At 39.0% G+C, this 23,641-nt stretch overlaps 1 protein-coding gene across 16 annotated transcripts in view; it reads left to right on the top strand.

Moving 5' to 3' along the window:
- Positions 1-21,904, top strand: part of mbl (muscleblind) — a gene marked incomplete at both ends in the record, with an annotated part of 162,828 nt that extends 140,924 nt beyond the window's left edge. For 2 of the 16 annotated variants that reach the window (NM_001259462.2, NM_001259466.2), the window contains 3 exons: positions 1,834-2,085; positions 4,508-4,625; positions 4,800-7,914. In NM_001259462.2, the coding sequence (NP_001246391.1) occupies positions 1,834-2,085; positions 4,508-4,625; positions 4,800-6,514 (2,085 nt within the window). 16 annotated transcript variants of the gene reach the window in all.
- Positions 21,905-23,641: the final 1,737 nt, after the last annotated feature.

The raw sequence follows: 23,641 nt of genomic DNA on the forward strand, positions 1-23,641 counted from the left end.
CGGACACGGACACGGACATGGACAACATGGATTAGTCCGGGCCGGATAACGTTTGAACCGGAAAATTAACTAAAAGCAGAGATTTCCATGCCAATGAATTGTCCAGCGTAGTCTGCTGGGCCAACCCGCTGGTTTTTTATGGACTCGACCCCGATACGATACACACATTCAGCATGGGATATATGTAGATATGGTGAACACCCCACGATGTTGTCGCGCCCAAGCGAATTAATCCATTTGTAGCATTCATGGCCAGTGACACTAGCCCAGAGAAAAAACGGGTCGAAAAAACGAAGGAGTTGGTTCAACTGGCCGTCTCTTTTGCACCTTAGACTATCTGTCTCTTTCGCTGCCTCTCCATTTAAATGCAAATTTGTGCACTCTTTCATGCGGCCGTAGCCAAATGTATGCTAAGTTTTTTTTGCCAGTGTCCTGCTGCCGTATTTGGTTTATTTTTATTTTGTGGTTCTTGGTTATTAGGCACACATGAGTCCACTTTCGTGGCAAAAGGGGCGAAAATCGGGCAAGAGCTGAATCCAATTGCGGTGTTAAACGCATTAGCATTGGGCTGTGCAGGAAAATTTATGGGAACGGAAATTGGGGTCGCAACTTTGCCGGGGATTTAAAAGTGAACACTGGGGTATATGATATGGCTTAAAAACCAAAACTGGGTTACGCTGGAAGAACTATAGTTCCAATACACAAACCCAATGCCACTAAACCAAAAACATAGTTTTGTAGTTTACATTATCCTTGAGTTGCCTTAGCTATGAATGAGCAGCAGCAACGGGACATCGGTAGGTATACTTGATATATACAATAAAATGTGTCTTGAAATAAATACAGAAACCCACAAATGCGAATGTGTCTTGTCAAAATTGCCGAATCACTTGCAGATACATACGTGTGATATTGTTGGCAACCCATTCAATATACCAATTCTTAAGCTAGATCGTAAGCAACAAATATGTAAGTTTATGTATTTAAGAAAACAGGTCTTTTACACTTTGCTGGCTTTCGCAAGCTTTTTTGAAACGATTTTCTAACCAAACAAGGCTTTTCACTCACACAAAACTAACATGTTTTACGCTTCTTTCTGAATAAACCAATGAATATTAATCGAAATTATTAACATTTAGTTGGTATGAGTAACCACCATTTTAAGGCTCTTTCAATATCAAATGGAAATCGTGTTTATTTGGATTACCGTTGATTTCTACTTGATTTATTCATATTTACTCTCTATACAAATATAATAATCATTATATATGTACGATTTGATTTTTTTCTATTTATTTACTTATCGATATCAAAACACTTCCGTACTCTTCTACTATTATGTATTTTTCATCTGTTCGCCTGTGCCAACACAAATACAAACTCAACCACACCCACCCACACACACACTGTAACTGCTTCTACGATGGATGGTACGAATACAATCACAAAAACACTCACACACTTGTGCACCTGAAAATCTGAATATGAAAACGAACGAAAAATCTAAAAATGAACACAAACAAAATTTAATATTCCCCCTGCAATTTGTGCTGAAAATAAAAATAATCCGAATTTGGACTCAATATTTAATTATTCATGGAAATCGCACAACAAATGAACAAAAAAATCAATTGAAAATGACAACACCGCTGCCGCTTAAATAATTCAAATTGGAATCCTTCAACTATTTAATGGACACGCCATTTAAATGCTTGTATATATATGTTAATAATTTTGCACATTTCCCACTTCGAAAAAAAAAAAAACAATTAAAATTTTCAAAAATGTTTGACACGCGTACGCACACACCAACACACACGCACTCACACACAGACCTCACCTCTTGCGGCACACCATCACCAGCAACAACAACAATTGCAACACCAGCTGAACAACATCAACAACAACAACAACCACAGCACCGCTGGCGCAGCAGCCACCTCGACAACAGCAACAACAACCACAAACAACGCCGCTGCCGCCGCCGCCGCTGCTGCCGCCGCCGCTGCCGCCGCTGTCATGGGCCATCACACACTGGAAGTGGGCAAGAAGCGGGCGGCGGACACGACCGACATGTTTCCACTGGTATTTTTCTGTTCTTTTCCTTCACCATGTGTTTTTGCGTTTTTGAATTGTTCCATATTTGGATTCTTGCGTTTATGGTTTTCTTTATTCAATTTACGACATTAGTTTGTTATCCTCATTCCTTTGAAATTCTAACTGAGTTTGCCTTTTTTGTTGCATGCTTTTAGGCGTACGAAGAGATCCCACGAAGGATCTGCGCTATAAGAAAATAGTTTTAAGTAGAACTTGTTAAATACAGTTGAAAAGCTGCTTTGGTGTGCAGGAAAATAGGAAAAGCAGCAACAATGCATTTATTAACATACTGTAATTTAATCTTAATACTAAAAAGTTTTCTGAAAGCTTAAATTAAATTTTAAAAAGTATTTTTGTGAACATCATGTTGCACATTTAAGTGCTTCACCAAAGCGCGTGTGACTGCAAACTGGTCAAGATTAACCACTTAGTATATGAACCCTCCGTTTAAAACCCCAGTAACGTACATCTGACCCTCGAAGCGAAATGCTCTCGGCTTTCACCTAACCACCCAACCTTAGTTATTCCACCACTCAATCACTCACGTGCCCACCACCCACTCAGTTAGTCAGTCAGATGCACATCAAAGTGCCATCAATTAACGTTTATCATCAGCATGGCCAGGTCGGCTGGGGATGCAACCCCCGACATTTAATTTACAAAATGAAGTCATTATCCGATATATCAAAAGCGCAAACACTCGCCAAGACACACAAACACACACACACACTGGCACACAGCCACACACTAATCAATACAGACACACCTGCGCACACACAAACACACTTTTTGCAATGGCAAGAGCGAGTTTAACCAATTACACGTGGCATATGATAAATCACAATCACAGCACGAGCACATTTGCGCTGCCAAGTGTTAATTAAAATGATTTAACCGATAATTGCCAAGGCTGTAGCTATGTAGCTGTATCTGTAACTGTAACTGTAGCTGTATCTGTATCTGTAGCTTTACCTTCAGCGGTAACTGTAAGTTTCTTTCTTTTGCTTTCGCCTCTGACGCTGCCACTGATTGCATTCGCGAGCTTAATTGTTTAAGTGCTTTTCCTGGTTAATTAGCTGAACATGCAGCACCTGCAGCCTGCAGACTTTGTTTGTCCCGCCCCCTTTTCCGTTCACATTACGCCCATTACGGCCATCACGCCCATCACGCCCACACATCACATCACATTGCCACTTATTAGGACTAAGTATCTGTGTACCCGTTTATGTATATATGTATCTGATTAATGCCATAACGCCACTGTACTGTGCCCAGGATATATCCACTAATTTCATTTGTGTTCTTCTCTCCTCTTCATTTGCTCTTCTTCGATTCCATAAACTCTTGCGTTCGTTTCAAAACACCACCTATCTCACCTATGTCTCTCGATATCGAACATAATAAATGCGAAATGTGTGTGCTAACCCCGAACGAATCCGATCCAAACCGATCTGATCATCAATCAAACAATGATAACCCAACAATCAACTACAAATCATACACTAACCGCATAATCAACAACAATCGATAAATGCCAATAAAGATGGATGTTAAAACGGTTGGTTCATTTTACTATGACAACTTCGTAAGTACTCCAAACTGAATGACAATCGCCACCTAAAGTAGTCCGCCTTGAAACCGATCTTCAAACTATCTATACACTATATAGACTACCGCCTGAATAGCAATATCAAGCGATAAATATATACACACATCCAGATATGCTACTTACCAGATAAACTTTCGATGAACGCCGCATGCATTCAAAATCAATCGAAATCGCTCAATGAATCGAGGACATTGGTCTGCTTCTTAAAAAACAGTATAATTTCATAAATAATCAACCATTAATGGAGACCTCTTAATCTTAACAAAGATATCAAAGCTTATATGCACACAAAAATTATAAAACCGATCGGATAAATATCACAAAAAAAAAAACAAAAAAATTAATTATATAAATCAATAACACCGAAAGCAAATTCATTTCACTTAAATGTAAACTGCGTACGCTTTTCCCAATTTTCCACCGAACTGCACGCACTTTCGATTTGTTCAGTTGCCAACTACTACGTATAGTCAGCTTTTGTTTAGATTTCCTTTTAGTTTTGAGTTTCATTCAGTTGAAAAAATTTATCTTTTCATATTAAGTATGATTTGGTAATTCCCACCTCAAACGAATAGAAATTGGCGAAAAAAGCAAGCAAAGCGAAAAAAAAAATAAATAAGAAATTCAAAATTAACCAAAAGCAAGCTCGTTTGTAAGCAATTGTTATAGTGTTTATGGTTAACAGTAGGCTAAGATGAAAGCTAGATGTGCATTATATGATTTATGATGACTAATGAATATTTTCCATCTCTTTCTATTTCCTCCCCACCACATGCTAACCATCTCTTTTGCGCCAAGCAGCAATTCTCTGGCATGGTACCGTTCAAACGTCCAGCTGCCGAAAAGTCTGGCATTCCAGTTTATCAGCCCGGTGCGACCGCCTATCAGCAGCTAATGCAGCCCTACGTGCCAGTCTCATGTGAGTATCCCCAACAACAACAACAACCACCACCACAACAACAACAACAACAACAACATCAACAACAAAATGTACTACTACAACAACAACTACAATTAAGTAGCGTCATAACAACAACAAGTACAACAGCAACAGCCAGTAACAATATGATTAATAATAATATTAATAATAAAGGTATCATAAACGCTGTTATGGCTTCTACCAATATAACATCATCAGCAACAACAACAGCATCATCATCATTACTATCAGCGTTGGGCACACCACCAACGACAACAACAACAGCCATTACTAATCCTAACGATAGTGATAACGATTCCGATCGCAATCAAGACCATGACAAAAATCACGATAGTACTGCTGATGGTGAAGCTGATAATGCCGATCGCAACGATGCCATTGATCAAGTCAGCAATCAAGACAATAGTGACCAAGTGAATCTGAATCAGAATCAGCAAAATTCAAGTCCCGCTAAAGATTGTAATACAACACGAACAATCTCACCAAATCCCCAAGACACAGCAGCAACAGCTGCCACTGCAACAGAAACAGACACACTAGATACAGAATCTGCAGCAGCAGCAGCAGCAGCAACATCTGCCACCCATCCCCCTGGCGACACACCGCCCCCTTGCCAACGTTCGCCCCAAGGCGATAGTCTTCTCCCCCTGCCCAATGGCCTGGGCGATAATAACAATTACTTGTCCTATATCAATAACAATCTTAACAATGGTCAGCTCAAGTCGGCTAATCCCGAAGAATTGAACGGTGGCGACTTAGAGAGTAGCAGCAATAACGCAGCAGCCGCAGCCGCAGCATCAGCATCAGCATCACGTAACTATGCCAAGCAGAATGGCGAGGGATATTCGAGGTATATGGTTAATGGTCATAGCACTGGCATTCTGCCAACACCCACAACTTCTGCTCCGGCAGTTTCCTATCAGGCTCAGGCTCAAGCCCAGGCCCAAGCTCAGGTTCAGGCCCAGGCCCAGGCACAGGCCCAAGTTCAGGCCCAGACTCAGCAGCGCATCAACTATGCCATGTCCGCCTATGGTAATCTGTACTCCCACTACGGAGCACCGACCTCTGCCATGGTGAGTCTGCCCAGCAGCACTCCCTCCTACGCCCAGGCTCAAATGCAGCAGCAGCAACAACAGGCGCAGGCTCAAGCTCAGGCGCAGGCTCAAGCCCATGCTGTCTATGCCCAGCAGGCCTACGCCGCCTATGCCGCAGCCGGTTTGGCACCTCAGGCCACCGCTACAGGTAGCTACTACGCCGATCCGGCTGCCCTGGCCAAGGAGGTGGCCCAGAAAAACTACGCCATGAAGCTGGCCAGTGCGGGCACAAAGCCGGGTGTCTCCTCGGCGGCCGCTGCCTACACCGGCTTGACACTCAACAAGAGCTATGTGGCCGCAGCAGCTGGTGCACAGCCTGTTCAGCCCGCCCAGCATCAAGCCGTTTCCATGGCAACACTACTGCAAATGCAGGCTCAGGCCCAGGCGCAGGCAGCACAAGTTCAGGCCCAAGCTCAGGCTCAAGCTCAAGCTCAAGCTCAGGCCCAGGCTCAGGCCCAAATGCGCCAGTTGGGTTCCCTGCCCAGTTCAGGACTAGCGACTCCTGTGCCCGGCACCCCAGTGCGTGCCCCAGTCGGTGCCAGTCAGTATCAATCGGCTACGCTATTGAGAGCACCCTCACCTATGCCATATGCGCAGCCACAGAGCTACTTCTATCCCGGAATGATGCCCACCGCAGCCTATGCCATGCCACAGACTCAGGCCGCTGCTGCCCAGCAATATGCAGCTGCTGCAGCAGCAGCAGCAGCCGCTCAGGCGGGAACCCCAGGCAGTGCCATGGTCCTAAATCCCTACAAAAAGATGAAGACCTCCTAAGAACCCGGGCGATAACAATCTAAAAGTCCAAACACAACTGTACTTAATGCACCAAGCCATCGAACAGATGGAATAGTCACACCATTTTAGATTTATAGATATAAACACATCGAAGACGTAAGAATATGTGCCTCAGTTTTCTTTGAAAGGACATGTAGAGAGAAACGTTTAGATCTTAGTTTTACCATAGGCCTCATAGCGTTAGGAAACGGAACCATGACAAGATAACTAAAATCCGACAGACAGCGAGACAGATCGAAGATCAATGCTTACTAACCCAAATGCCCAAAACTTGCTGACACGAAATCGATAATTTGCCATTAAGTTATTTCACAAACGAAACATAACCTCACTGTGACTCAAGTGTTGCCATTTTCGCAAATGAATCGAAAAACCGAGCTTTTAAAGCACAAGCGAACGGAAGAGAAACAGATGTTAGATGATAGTAATACTTAAGTTCCTTTTTTGAATAGCTCTTAGTTAACTCTAGTTTATAGGAAACGGTCACACAAAACGGATAGAAAAAAACTTAAAACGGGGGCGGGCCAGAGAAAGAAACGAAGAACTGTGATAGCTAAAAAGCTTTGAGGGATCAAAATCATTAAGCCAGAAAGGAGTTTAAAAAAGGATAAACCTCTAATGCTGCTGCCGATGCTGGGTACAGTTGTGTATGCTTGTTGCTAGCTGCGGGTGCTTAATGCCATATTGCCGTCCCTGTCTCCCAAATGCGGTAGTTCGAATAGCTGTCTTTCTCTCGCCCCCGTCCATCATTCATTTTTCGCGCTCTCTCTCTCTCTATCTAACTCCCTATTGCTGTTTCTTAATATTTCCTTACTAGCTAGATAGCTAGCGTGAATGCTGTTGTAATTGTTTAAAATTGTTGAGCAACGATTATTGCGTAACGAATATTGTCTAGATTATATAGAATACTTATACGATATACAAATACATATAAACCTAGGTGTACGTGCTGTATGCTGCTACCCATATTCGATACAATATATACACCCACACTATGTACTCTAACACACGCTCATCCCCCACTAGTACACAAAAGAAAAAAGGCATTATAATGACCAGGATCTATCTGTAAATCGTATGTCTAGCTTACTAATCAGATATTACAGTACAGTCACCACTCACGATCACGTCTCTCTATCTGTTTCACTCACACACCAGATACCCAAACACTTTTCAGACTGTTAAGCCAGCAAAATTAATTTATGTTAATGTTATGTTATCGAGATTTAAATTTGATGTGTTGACCAGAACTATGTAAACCCTTTTGATTTTCAAAGACTATCTCCATATCCTGATTTCATTTTTCACCTGTTCCTTAACAACTATCACCCACTCTATCGATGTATTATAAATGTTTTCCTTTTTGTAATGGAATTGTTAAAAAAAAAAAAGAATAAAATCATTGACAAACAGAACTAAGTTTTTAATGTTAGATCTCGTGTGATTATCAGTTTATTGCTTTACGTTCTTTTCTATATAATTTGTATGTTGATATTTATGTATTTTTTGTACTTATAAACCAGTTTGTAGTGTAGGTTTTATATAATTCTTAAAGTGTGTTCCCGATTGAAAAATATTTGAGAAGAACCTCCAAGATAAATTTGCCACTGACTTGCGCACCTTAAGTTTTAGCCTCCCCGCCTATACCACCCCGCAACTGCTAAAACTCCTCATCCGAAACATCCTCCACACATTATTATTGGATATATACGATAATCTCTGTAAAATTGTTTTAAATGAAAGTACTTCTAATGTCTGACAACGATTTGATGTTTGCCACTAATTCTTATCCTAATTCTAATCCTAATTCTAGTTTAGTTTCGATAGTTTTTCTTAATGTTTTATTTATATTATCGTGTGTTTTTCTAAATATATAGTTTACGAAAAGAAAAAAACAAATATATAAATATCTTATTGTGTGTTGGTATTTTACTTTATTTTATTTACTTATTCGGTATTCACTTGATATATGTTTCCGTTGTGCCGCTTTTACATCTCACCTATGACTTAAATGTACTCCTTTGATATATAGACATATCAAATACCGATCCATAAAAACACAAGCTTTGCCGAGCGCTTTTGGGCAGAGCAGCACTCTATCTCTATAAATCTCTTTAAACCCATACCCCCCTAGCTTGTCAATTTTTTAATTTAAAATAAAAATTAAGATTATTACTTTTATTCGCGCATTCAACGCAGTCTTCTTCACACAGCCATACACACATTTTAGGACTGCCTGACTCCTTCACCTTGGTCTGCTTCCCCTCTTATTGCTTTTCCTCCAAGACAAAGATCTTTCTACCTCCGTAAATCCATTTAACCTATATATGTTTTAGCTCTTAGAATAATGGCAAGCAAAATGAGTACGCTAACGGTAGAGAACTAGTTGTAAAATCTGAATATACCATTTATCTAAATATACCTATCTGCCTATGGCCAACAAATGCTTGGCTTACTCTATATATAATCGATAAGAAATAAGCTTACTAAACATGGCAGCAGAATACAATATTGATTCAACGTATACCTACCTATATATATAATAATACGTATAGCAAGCTACACCAGATTAAACTAATACCTACATATATTCATCATATATCTCAATGTCTTGCCTAAAAGTATGGAAACATTATCTTTATGTGTCGTATGGTTAATTTTTTCGTTATCAACGTAGAACTGTTGGCGTTGGCCCATAATTTCAGCAAGAGAAAACTTAGCGAAAATGTTCAGAAAACGCTCTCAAACTAACTAAGAACTAAAGCAAAAACAAAAACAAAAACTAAAAGCAAACCAAAACACCACTCACCACTGCATGGCGCCAAGATATAACTAACTTGCATTTAAGACCTAAGAGCTCATATTTTATTCCGCTTTTTCAACCTTTGCAATGCACCAAAAACACAGCAACAGACAAAAAACAATATGTTAACATTACCGAGCAAACAATATAGTAATAAATTGTCAGTTGACACTAGGATAAAAATGAGTTAGGCTGATTTAAATATACAAAGGAAAGAAATGAAATATAACCACTTAGAAAACCACAGTCCATTCCAATATAGTTAATTGGGTTTTCAGGCCTTGTTCAATAAATAGAAGTACAGTACCGTCCAATAGAAATTATAGTTTAGTGTATTTCACATAGTTGCCTCCTTTTAATTTGTAGCCAAACCACCAGAAGTCTCACACACATTACACTGAGAGAAACCAATTTACAATAAATTAGGATTTCATTTCGTGCTTACTTCCATCGACGAAAAGTAAGCGAAAAATATGGCATGTCAAATAAGAGAGTTGGTACAAGTGCAAGAATGTCCAAGCTAAAATTATTCATAACATTTAAATATATATGTCGAAATATATATCTATACACACATCTATACACAAGCAAAGACACTACTGAATATGTTATATCTGTGCTAACATTAGTCGTATTATTATTATAAAGACAAACAAATTATATTGAAATTATATTATATACGTTTTATTGTAAAAACCGTAAAACAACTTGTTGGCTTCTTTTACTCGAACCTTGGAAAGTGATCAAACCAAAACTAACATTCTCTCTTTCTCACCCACTACTAATCCATAAACAACAGTTTGCTGTGCGTTGTCTCTTTCTCTCTCTCTCTATTTGTTGGCTGTTCTACATTACTATTTTTTTCAATTTATTCTGATTTGGTATATTTATGATTTTACTTCTAAGTTAATCTACTCATTTTGCTGAATATTTTATTTAAATCAAGCTTTTTCAATTAATTTTTGCTAATTTTTTTTTTTATAAAAATAAGAACCTCAGTGGTAACTGTTTAGGCGTACGTAAAATTCAATGTGTCCTCTGCTCGACTAAAACTCTTTTGATTTCCTCACACACTTCACATAGACACACCCGATTTTCTTTAGTAGAACTCTCAATACACTTGGCTTGCTGGATTATCCAGAGATATATTACTGTATTGTTTGGCTAAAGCTGTTCTTGTGTATGGAATATTATATATATATATATATGTCAATATTAAATATGTATACCCACTAGAGTTAAGCGCTTTTTGTAATGTTTTCAAAGAAATGCTTCGATTCATTTTAAGTTTTATGCGACAAATTTGCTCTATTTTAATCTAAGACTCTCTTTCAAGCAAGCAACTTTATATATCTATCTTCTAGATGTAACTCTCACAACCCTAAGATTTTCAGTCTTACTATAACTCTTTCACTAGCATGATCCTTGAATCAGTCAGTCCACCGATGTATTACCTACCCGTACTCAACTTGAAGCTTTTCTTTGACTTCATTACAAAAAGTAAGAGCGACGCCAAAGAAACAGTAATGTTGTCTCTTTCGAACGAACACTAAACCCCACCTATTCGTCTGCCCAATGAAAGCGCTCGACTTTCTCATTTTTGGGGAAATTATTGTTGGAAAGTACGCTAGTATGCGATTTGAACATAAAAAATTATTTTGAGTTACATTCATTTAGTTGACCTTTATTGTGTTTACTTTGATTTAATACTGTTCTTCATATTTTGTGAGATCTTTCGATTGGAGCGTAATTTGTAATTTTCAGCATGTGCTCAATGAAACAGAACTTTTTTGTAGCAAGTATTCCGATATGACTATGAGTATGAATATCAAGCAGTGACGTTGCAAGTGGCTGTCTCTTTCTACCCTCTATATATGTATCTCTCTCGCTCGCTCTCGAGACCGATATTACTACTCGTACATTGCGTTTGTTCACATACATATATAACTCGTGTATGGCTTCTGAGGCATGTGGTATGATGGTAATGCTATATGAAAGCACTTCTAAGGTAAGCTGGTGCACCGCCCCAATATCCGAGCTTTTGTTTACTCCCATAACGGTATACTTATGATTATATCTGAAGACTGATACCTGCTATATAGATGCTAAGTATGTCTAATGCCCACAATTTTTTCGTTTTGGTAGACTCGTTTGTCGTTTAACCGCTTTGATTGGTGGAGCTAAGGAAGATCGGAGATCGACTAAATTGGGTTATTCGTTCCTGTTCGATCGGGCAATCGATCTGCTTAGCCTACCGATACACCCATACACACATACAATACACTTGTGGCCAGTAAATGTTATTAACATGAATTCTTTTTTTTTTTTGTTTCTTTTCAAACGAATTGTTTCTTTCTTTTTCGTAACAGCAGGATAACAAATAAGATCCGCCATGTAAAATGTTTGACTGTTTGCTGAACATAGAGGAGACTATACTCCATACGATTCTTAACGAACACGCACACACACACACAAACACTCACACACAAACACACTCCTATATATACACCTACACTTAGTTAGCAAGCTTGTAGTGCGAGATGCTTTCTAGGTGAAGTTGCTTTTGAAGGCACAGCGAAACGCTTGAGAACGAGAACATCTAAAACCAAATAGAAAACTGCTTCAACTATTCCTGCGCTGGAAGAACCAGAGTCTATAGTCCAGTCCACACACACACACACTACTCTACAAAAAAAACACCTCACACAACCCCCAAAAGTAAAACAAACACTACGACTACGAGGCAAACTGGTAAACCCAAAGAATTTAGTGAAAGTTCCTTGCGTTCCCTTTGAAAATCGAAACTCCTATGCATACTCCAATATATACGTACTCGTTTCTATCTACCATATTTGATTGACTTTTGCAGGCTTGTTTGTATGTATATGTAGTAAGTATTCGCCTTGTTTCTGTGTGATGTCCTGTGAGGAGCGATTCTTATATATCCCGCTTGATAACCGAACCGTGCTTACCCTCTTTTTTTTCTCCTTTACAGCATTTACGGCTGACGCAGTAACAAGTTTGAAATGCGCTTCAAAAATTGTGAATAGCTGCTGTGCTGCTGAGTTTTAATTTGTTTCCTAATTAATATGCTTTTGATTTGATAACACTCATCATTTCTTCTTCTGCATTTTTCAGTTTTGCCGCTTAGCCTGCGCTTCGTTGCCGTTTTTATTTATATCATTACATAATCCCCTTTATTTGCAGCGTCAACTAACTAACCGCCCAAGCCCCCAAAAAGTATGCTACACTTTTATAATTTGCTAATTTGCCTGCTCCCGCTCTGTGCCAAACCAGCTTCAAAAGCCAAACGAAACCAAAACAAACTGAACCGAACCCGAACTAATCTACGATAGGTTTAAGTGCGTTTTGCCTTTTTGCATATGCGAACAACAAAGCCGTAGATCCGAAAAAAACTTTTCCGCCAGCAACAAGTTAATTACACGTGGGCGCAGGGAATGGGTGCGGTCTGCAAAAGGGGCAAAAGCCGTAATTACAACACGAAAACATTGTTATTTTAGTGGGGGCGGTGGCGCCACGGAGGGCGTGGTGTCACACATTTACATTTATTAACTCGTGTCCCGTGTGGCCTGTGAAAAACTTTATTTTTACCTCTTTTCCGCAAAGTATTTTTTCATTCGAGGCTTTCGCCGCATTTGCATAATTCGAAATCAAGGGCTGTTAACGAGTTGGAAGATGGAATGAAATTCGACCAACATGCGGAAAAATTTGATATTACCACTAGTCGGATACTTGTTTTTTGCATATGCAGCTTACGCTTAATTTTAAGTCTTTACTTACTTACTGCAAACTAATTTGTTTTAATTTCTGCGATGGATTTACGAACAATATAATTATTTCATCTAATTTTTCTACCTTTTTTACATGCTAACACACATGCGCAAAAAATCAACAATGATATATTAAACCAAAATAAAATGACAACAATGTTCTCACCATTTGCATGCAACTCAAACAAAAACGAAACCAAATGTTTATATCTATTTAATTTATGAATAACAACAATCACGCACGGATTTGGATCGAAAAAACAAACGCTGCATGGAAAATCAACAAAACCGAAATTAAAAAAACAACTATTATGTGTATTTTTGTGTTCACACATATTCCCCATCTTTTATTATCACACCAACTCACACTCACCCACACACACACACACATATGTCTATAATAATATTTCTCTTTCTCTCTATCATAACGCATATTTGATTTGAGGCATGCTTTTTCGGCTTTTTGGCCAAATAAATATGGTCTCATATATAGCGAGTCCGAAAATACCCTTGAACGCTTCCTGTGTCATCTACACGGATGCCAGTGGCCAGGTACAGTGAGCCCTGGCTATCGGCGACACACCGAAGCCTTCCTGCATGATCGCTTGCCCATTATTCACTATGCTAAGATTATTCTTTTGACCCGTTTAATCGTCCCCGAAATGGAAATAAAACACTACCAGAGAGCAGCAAGTATTCGCTGAGACATCTGTTTGTCCCTTGTAAAATTGTGCACCCAGAGTTTGGAAGGACCTGTTGTGTGGGCGGGCCCTCAGTTCAGTTAATCAAATTAAATGCGCTGCCGCTCCTCAGACAAGAATCAACAATCAAACAGGCAAACAAACAAACAAGTAAACAGGGCCAAAGGCGCGGCGATGACGTTGACTTGGTGATGTCAGTAGCTTCGGGCCATAATATGAACTGAATATGCCGTGGGACATGAGCTGGACACACCTCAGGGTGTCATAGCTGTTAGCAGTTGTTTGTTCACCAAACACCCAACCACCCACAAGCACACAAACACACACACACACACAACCACCACACTCACGCCATTCACACACAGCAGAGATGTTAATATATATAAAACTGTGTATTCTCTATATATATTTCGATATCGTAGCCCAACCGGAGAGGGGCCTCATGTACACTCAGTGTCCGATGCTAGTGAACGGCACCTTTTACATAATTAGGTATGCAGAGGTCGTATCCCCTTTTAAATCCTCGTTTCTTTATCCTGGCGAGCTTCCTGGCCGATATCAGTGCGCTTAGCCTTCGCTTTTGCCTTAGCTTCAGCTTTTCGTGTGCTTCAGTTTCGCTTCAGACTTGAGCGGCAAGGATCGAAAAAGCTTGATGGCCTTAACTTTGAGTTTAGCTTGGCAGCTTTTGATTTTCCCACCCCCAATCTTTGGTTTCTGTGTCGCACTCGTAGGGCCACCGACAAAAAATGAGGCCTCGATATGATGGTAACGACACTAACCCCAACCTTTACGATCTCTCTTTCTCTTCTCTCTTCTCTTTTCTTATATTTCTAGTGCCGCCTATTAGGATATGTAATTGTTACCGCCTAGTACCGCCCCAATAGAACCTAAGAAAGAAAATCAATCAATCAATCAGACTGATCAGATCAAAGATCAGAGGTCAGAGCATTTTTGAGTTCCCCAAAAGACATATACATATGAGTGAGTTCATCTTCAGATAGCTCTTTTGAGGCGCTTCGCTTTCGAAGCTTTATTAGCTTTTCTTGGCCCAGTTTCTGTTGATCGAATACTTGCTGCTTCTACCACGGTGTGTTTTATTTCATGCCAAACTTTATTTCTCAGCTATGCGTTTAAGTTACACACAAAATGTATACCCCCCGCGCAGTCCCCCAATCAAGTGACGAAAACAAGACCGGAAAATTACAATTTCGAGGAACACACTGTGATTATAGAAATTCAGTACTCTTACGATTCATTTGCAAAGCCATCTTATGATTTCACTTCTACGCCTTTTTAGATTGTTTAAGTCGAAGAGAAATTAGCTTAACATACGAGTATCTATATTAAATGTATCATGTGAAACCGATAAGAACGTTCGAGACATACCTATACCTACATATATAGTTAGCTGTATTAACTACGACTAACATCTGGAACTCCACCAACATCAAGCAATTGTAAAACCGAAAACCGTATTTATTCTAACCAACCATTAACCATTCTAGTGAACCATTTCAATATTATAAGATATAACTAATTTGTGCTCTTTTTCTTTTCTTTTTTCTGCTCTTCTCTTTTTTTCAAAACTGAAAACTGATGATAAATATAAAAAAAAAAAAAACCCTCCAAACCAAAAAAAAAACACGAATCACACAACAAATCCAAAAACTCTTTTTGATTTTCTGAATTGGTTTCCGTTTGCATCCTGCCATATCCAAAACAATACAAAAACTATGTCTGAAACACAACCAACCAACTTTCATGCCCAATATAGTTACTGGACACCCTCCCGGTGTGCCAAGATTTTAATAGATCTATGTGCAGTCGGTTAAATTGTAGATTCGTTCATTTAACTGAAGGTAAGTGCATGTGCCTAAGTTTCTTCCTTTTCTTCAGTTCACATTATCTTTCTATATGTTCCCTACCCTTCCTTACGTTTCCCAATCTTGGGTTTAGTCTAAATCTATATCTAAACGCTTTTAGTGCTACCTTTTCCTAGACACTGTTGAGATGATTTCCGATTTTATCCTAAGTTGTAGTTAGGATGACACCACAAGTAATTCTATTTAGTTATGATAAATTGGCTGCGAATTTTTGTTTTCGTAAAAATGGTCGACTCTTTTCGTGATAATTTATTGTCTACATTTTAAGTTTGGCTTTCCGTCAAGATAATTACACACACAAAAATACACAGAAGTATGAAATAATATTGTAAAGAACGTTTTCGAGCCGAGTGCAAGAGGTTCTGTTTTCGGGCAGCTAAATCTGAAGCAAAGTCTTCACCACTCACTTTCATAAGATCTCTCATGTAATTGTGTGAAAGTCAGCTGCAGTTTAAGATCACTTTTATATTACCGAAAAACTTGAACAAATTTTTGGAAAAGCTTTCACTGTTTTCTAATGCCAAACCAAACTTACTAGCTCACCGCCAAAAGTCCGACTTACTAACGCCCCGCTCTTTCTTTCTATCCCCGCTTTCCAAACCGATCCGATCCGATCCGATTCGATCTCCCAGATGACAAGGTCGAGGTGATTGATCAACGTGTTGCTGTCTGCCGCGATCATGCCAACAGCCAGTGCCGCCGCAAGCAGTGTAAATACTACCACATACCGATTGTCCTGCCGCCGGCCAACATCATGGCGGCCATGATCACCAGTCCCAGTGATCAGCAGCCAGCTGTGCCGGTGGCCACAACAACAGCCAATCCGGCGGCAGCGGCGGCGGCGGCAGCAGCAGCAACAGCAGCCGGCTACAACGGCACCAGCAACTTGATAATCATCGAGCCGCAGCAGCAACAGCAACAGCCGCCGCAGCAGCAGCAACAGTTCAGCTATCACAGCAACAGCAGCAATAACAACTACTACCACAGCAATGCCAGCAAGCAGGCAGCACACGCCAGCAACATGTATCAACAGCAGCAGCAGCAGCATCAGCAACAGCAGCAACATCAGCAACATCTGCAGCATCAGCAACACGCGCAGCAGCAAACACACATCACCTACCACTGCAGCTCGCCCTACTCCCCCTCGTCGGCATCCTCTTCATCCTCCTGCTCGATAGCCACCTCGCCGACCCTCTCGTCGGCCACCACGCTATCCACCACCTCGACGGCCACTATGCCCACGCCCCAGCAACAGTATCAGGGCCCGGCGGCCACGGCGACCTTTCTAAAGGCCCCCGCCTATTATACCGATGCCACGCCCACCCTGGTGCTGAGCAGCGACTATAACTCCAACTGCATCCCCATCCAGGCGACGCCGTTCATCTCGCTGCAGGCTGCTCCGCAGCAACATCTGCTGAAGTACACCACCCAGGCACCGCCACCGCAGGCGCAGCAGCATGCCTTTGTGGGTCACCACTACCAGACGCAGATGGGCCAGGTGGTGGCCACTACTGTGGCGGCCATTCCGGCCACCACGATAACGGTGGCGCCGGCAACAGTGGCGTCTCCATCGACATGCATCTAGAAGAAGGGGGTTTCTTATCTGCCGCAGGGGGCAGCTCTGTTTATTTTACCAGAGACGTATATTAGGTCATAGGGATGTGTTTCCTGCGAAGTCCCTATAGATTTGAAAACATTAGTTATGGCGCCCAAAAGTGAAAAGTGAAATATTTAAAACTAAAGAGTTATTTGAGCACTTTTAATTAACATAATTTTGAAATATTATCCTGTTAGCCATAGGAGGAACTAAAATGTTCATTTTATAAAGTCTAGCATACTTTTAAGCACCTTAATTGATGTTTTCAAAAACCAAGAGGCCCAAGAAACACATCGTATAGGGTTTTTCTTTATTAAAAGTTTGTCACCTACCTTTATCCATTGAATACTCGTTTTTGTCAACTCCAGTTCACCTAGATACTTATATTGCATAATCCTCAAAACCTAAGCAACACAATACGTATACCAATCATGAATACTCCCCAAGCGATGCTCTACACGAGACTCCAAGCTAAATTGAAAGAAATCAAAAAGCAAATGCAGAACTTGTCTGAAAAAGGTCTAAGCTAGTAAATAAAACTTCAAACAATCACATTCTACGAAACACAAACACAAAGCAGTAATGGAAGTTTTTGATGAAAATTAAAGGTTGATACGAACTATTTACAAAAAATAAGAACCGAAAGTACTTTTGGGGGAAAGGAGAAAGGTAAACTCAACTGAACTTTTTCGTACGTATAGCAAGACTTTAACGTGTAAGCATCTCATTTACACATCAAGTGACATGCATTAGAGGGAAAACATTGAGTGAAGACTCTACAATATTGCAAAACCCAAACAGAAGAGATGAATAATACGAGTGTTGTTAAATGCGAAAAGAAACTAAAGAAAATTAGCAATTAAAAATTGAAATTAATATTACAAGAGAAAGAACTTTGGAGGAGAGCGCAGTTGCATTAAAATTAGTTACAAACTATTTTAAACTCTAGTGTTCCATATTTCAATGCAAATAAAAAATACAAATAAAAGTGAATAAAGATAAAGGTACATTAAAGTGGATAAACATATAGTGAGGAGTGTTAATATTAGCTAAGGTTAAGCCTGACAAACCGTTCTCCATGGCAAATAGTCAAAATTAATCAAAAACAGAATCTACATAGGCCATAGATAAGCAGCAAGAACAACTAATAATAAACACTTAACAATAACAATAATAATAACGATAATGATAACGATAACGAAAACGATGAGGATGAAGATGAAAAAAGTACAGTCACGTCCTATTTTTGCAACAACGATTTACTACAAGCGAGAGGCAAACGATACGGAGATTTTATTAAGCAAAATGGTCAGCAGAGGTCAGATAAAGAAAACAGAGTACAGAAACCATAATCCTTTTTTACATTTTATAATAACGATCAAGATAAATCAGCAGAACTACAGCAAGAGAAACCATATTTTTTATATACAATGGAAGCATCAAAAACAACACTGATAAACAAAATCGATATGAGGTAAACAAACAAGAAATTTAATCAAATTTAAAGGAATAAGCATTTTTTGCAAACAACAAACAAAGACGGAGACTTTTTTAAAGTGTATTAATAACAACTTATTTAGCTGAATTCTCTAGCAAATGAACACAAAGAACTCTAAACAACATTTAATGAGGATAACCACTCAGCTCACACAGAAATCGAAATTGTACCGTATTATATCTTCCTATGCAAACGATTTGTAAGCACTATATATGTATATAGAAACATACCCACTATATGCGACATTTACGAATCCAGACTTATTTCCGATTAACTGTTCGTTTACAGTTTGCCGCTGTTTTAATGACGTTTTGTGACTTGTTTTTTATACACTCAAGAACGTATTTGGAACACACATAATAAGAATTACATTAAATTGCAGAACGGAAACTACTTATTATATACAAAAGCATACGTACATATATACACCATATATGTATATATACTACATATATTTATGTCTGTACACGTATGAATATATATACATTAACACAAATATATTGATTATATATATACATATATATATTTACTAATGGCAACTAAACATGAAATGTGATCTTTTAAAGAAACAAAAAGTAAAGAAAGAAAAATAATAATTAAACGATGGCAGGCAGAATTGGATAAAGGTAAAACTGAATTAAAGTAAATCGAACTAGCAGCAATCGAATACTAGAGCCATGGCAAGCAGGATAGTTAAACGTAATTTTAAATGGGTTCCATCTCGAGGCAAGCGTACGAATATCTCCATTCAATAAGGATAACACCAATAATACTCGACATCTAGCTAATAATTGTTCAGCAATAACAGATATATCTACATATACATTTAAGGGCTGGCTATAATATACGGAAATTTGTTTTTTTTTTCATCGCAATCACACTATCACCTATCACTATCACCTATTACTATCTCTCAATCTCACTACTGTCCGTACACCTGAGTTCCTCCTTTTCAATAAGACTCGGATAGCGTATATCCAGCACCTAAACCTAACCACTTGTAGTACTCAACTTCAGCTCGCTCTCTTCGAAGCCTCCTCCAAACTTACTCGATCACACGGAAGTCGTATCCCGAACTTTTCCGTACTCAAAATAAGAATGCCTAATAAGTTTCCGTCCATTATAATCAGACCTTAAATCTATGTGCAACGACAGCGGAAGCAGAAGCAAGTGGAACAGTTGTAAACGAATAAAAGTAAATTAACTAAAGTAAACAATTAAAGTAAATGATTAATTATAAACACAATACACGTAGATTCTCAAACTAAAAGCTCGTCGACATTTTAACAGTTACTAACATTTAAATAATAATAACGACAAATGAGTAATACAATAAGCTGCAAAAGGGCAAACAAAAAAAGGGAAACCATGATGTTTTGTGTAAAAATAAATGTTCTTTAAAGAGAAAAAATTTAAAAATCGAAAAAAAACACACACACAAAAACCAATAAACGAAAATGAGAAATCCTAGTTACTAAGCAAACTAACTACGAACATATAGACACTATAGAATCATTGTACCATAAGAGATTTCAGCGGGATTTTGTTCAACTTGACATCTTCTCTAGTATGTGTAGATTGGCATGTCATTTGACATGGCCACGCATGTAGAATAGCACGAGTTTGTAAACTAGAAACGAAACTTTTATTTGCCTTAACATCAAACCAATATATACACCAATATACATTGATTTAAATCTTCTGAATAGTTTCGAATTGTTTCGAAAACCAATTTCACTTGACGCATGTACATGGCGCTCTTAAAACAAACAGATACAGATACTATATGACAGCAGAAAATAATTCTGAATCGAAGGGAAAACGGATTAATGTAGTTATGTGTAGAGTCTCCTTCATTGTAAGTCATAGTTATTATTGTTAATTTTAATTTATATTTACACATATATATTAGATCATTATGATTATTAATTGTGAATATGATGTGATGTGTTTATTGAAAGAAAAACAAAAACGAAACTAAAACAAAACAAAACAAAATCGAAAATACAATTACTGAATGTTGCAACGTAAAGAAAACTAAATGTATTGAACCCTGAGCGAAGAGTGAAGCGAAATTACAAGAAACCTTATCGAGAATGTGAGGGAAAATCAATTTTACTCCACTTCGGATGGTTAAGTAAGCGTAATGTTAAATTACACTATGATACAAGGCATATGTTTGTATGTACTGTAAGTAGTTATTCATTTTTGTCAGGTGATATCAACGAATTTTTCGATATGTTCTTCAGGCAGAGCTTACCCTCTGCCCCAAGCCCCCCACGACCCTGTGTCTATATCGTTTATAATTGAGTTAAGTTTTCAATATTATTTCTTCGTCTCTTGTCGTTTTTTTGTTTTGTGATATTCGCGGTGGTGAGAAAGTTGGCCGAATAATTGTTGTTCGTTGTTTATATTTTGTGTTCATCTATATTTTTGTAGTTTGTTTTATTTTTTATAAATATACATTGTATTAAACATATATTAAATATACATTAATGAACTAGTATATACAACTTAACTATACACATATACAAATAAAGATGAATTGAAATAATAGCTCTTAAGGTACGGAGTTTTTGGCAGGAAGAAATCCACAAAAGTAAAACTGAACGGAGGAGAACAAGTTTTTGGGCAACGACTCTGACGAATGATAATTGATAGCGATGATACATATACTCCTAAAATAAAACAAAAGAACCCAAAAAAAAAAAAAATGAAAATTTTTTAAAAATATTTAATAAACAAATCATTATTACCTATTATTATTATATTTATTATTATAATGAAACAAATTTAGTTATTATTCATGTAAAGAACGAACCAGGAAGGCAAAGCAAAGCGATAACAAATCTTGCGAAATGCAAAAACAACAACGAGCGAAGAAGAAAGCGAAGAGAAGAATAATGATGAAAGTGAATTAGTAGCTGGCAAGTGAGAATGACGATGAAGAATGAAATTATATTGATAATGAAAATACAACATTTAAAGTTATTTAGCAGTAAATGGGAAAAGAATTAAAAACAAACATGAAAACAACAGACATCAATGAAAAACAACAAAACAATGAAATACAATAAAACACAAGAAATAAATTACAAAAACAACCAGTTCTTCTTATTTGGGAATAGCCTACGGCCAAAAATGTGAGTATCTCTCATTAAGGAGGATGCTTGTGTTCACGGAGCGGAATGCATATATCCTGGCATAAAAATGCTCACATCCCAGATGCATTATTCCTGCTTAACCGCAGAGCCAGAAAACAAAAGAAGGCCAAGACGACAAAGGGAACTTGGCTCAAATTTGCTTTCCCTTTTTCCCCCGCGGGGGGGCAGAGTGGAGAACTAAGCGTATGCATGCGCACGTAAATTCCCCAAGTGCCAGTGCACGAAAACTCGGAAAAAGAGTACGGAAAATAGTGGAAAAACTAGTAGGTATATGGGTGGGGGTGGGGGTGGGCAAAAGCAAACGACATGAACCTGCCACATGGCAGTGAAAAATGCGCAAAAAGTGAAAAGAGTGTGGGCGAAAAGGAGGTGCATAGAAACTTTGCCATTGCCTGCAATTTTCCTCTGCATTTTTCCTGGCAACTTTCCTTGCCACCCGACCCACAAACACATACATACATTCACACACACATGTGCGTATGGCACGTAAGTTGTCTATTTCACACACCAACGCGCATCGCATCGCATCGCAGGGAGAATAGCGAAGAAAATGGCATCTGCGAGGGTCCTTCGGGGACTCCCCTTTTCGATGACTTGGTGGCCATATGGCGTCGTAACTGTTGCAATTAGTTGGCAGCGGACACAAAATATTGCCCCCCAGCCACTCACTTGGTCACCCAACCGAACCATCTTTTATTCTCCATTACCACCAGCGCCAAAGTGTAATTAATGGCTGCGGATTATTGATATCGAAAAAGGTGAAAATTGTCGAGTTCATAGTGCCACAATGTTGAAAAATGACCAGAGATTATTACTCGAGCCAACCTAAAGGTGCTGAAATGGAAATTTCTCTTGGTCTTGAAGGCACATTTAATTTAAGGTTACTAACTTTAATGAGTTTCTAGAATATCCCAGTAATTTACCATTATTTTTTACATTCTAATAAGATCTTTATATACAAACACCTGACCAATCATTTTGCCTGCTGTTATCAGTCTTTCCTTTGGAGGCCCATCCTCCATATCAATGGCTTAAATTGGCCGCACTATCATCCCGGTGAGCATCCATTAGGGCAAGTGAGGTTACACGGTCGTGGCATACAAATTAACACTGAAATTGCTTTATTATCAGGCAGACCCACCGCCTCACTGCCACAGTACACCACCCCACTTGCCACGCCCACGGTTATACAACCGCCCACGTATCAGACATCCATTGACAATGTGTGCGATATGGGAACATGTAGAGTACGAGGGTGCTGCTGTGGTACTTGGATATATGGGCGCAGGGCACTTTCGCATGATGTTGTTAATGATAATGCCGCTCCAAAGTGTCCTGGCTGTCAGTGAGGTGGCCACCGGCATCCCGAACCCTTCTGCCCAGTAAAATGCGAGTGCCTTCGACGTTGGCTAGCTGACGTTGATGAGACATGTGGTGCGCTGCACCTCCTCCATCTCCTGCTGCTGGGCATCGTAAAAATCATTTCCCGTCGTACATAACACGAAACGTGGCGTTTATGTTTACGTCTCTTTGTCGCTGACGACGTCCTTGCCACACACACACACACTCACACACACTCTGGCACTCACTCGCATCCTAGCGCCCAGGACATGAAAATTTAATTGTCGCTTGAAGTGAGTTGCTGGAGAGTGGGAGCAAGCTCATTAAA

This window comes from Drosophila melanogaster, chromosome 2R (assembly GCF_000001215.4).
Source record: "Drosophila melanogaster chromosome 2R".
In the NCBI taxonomy this organism is placed as follows: domain Eukaryota; kingdom Metazoa; phylum Arthropoda; class Insecta; order Diptera; family Drosophilidae; genus Drosophila; species Drosophila melanogaster.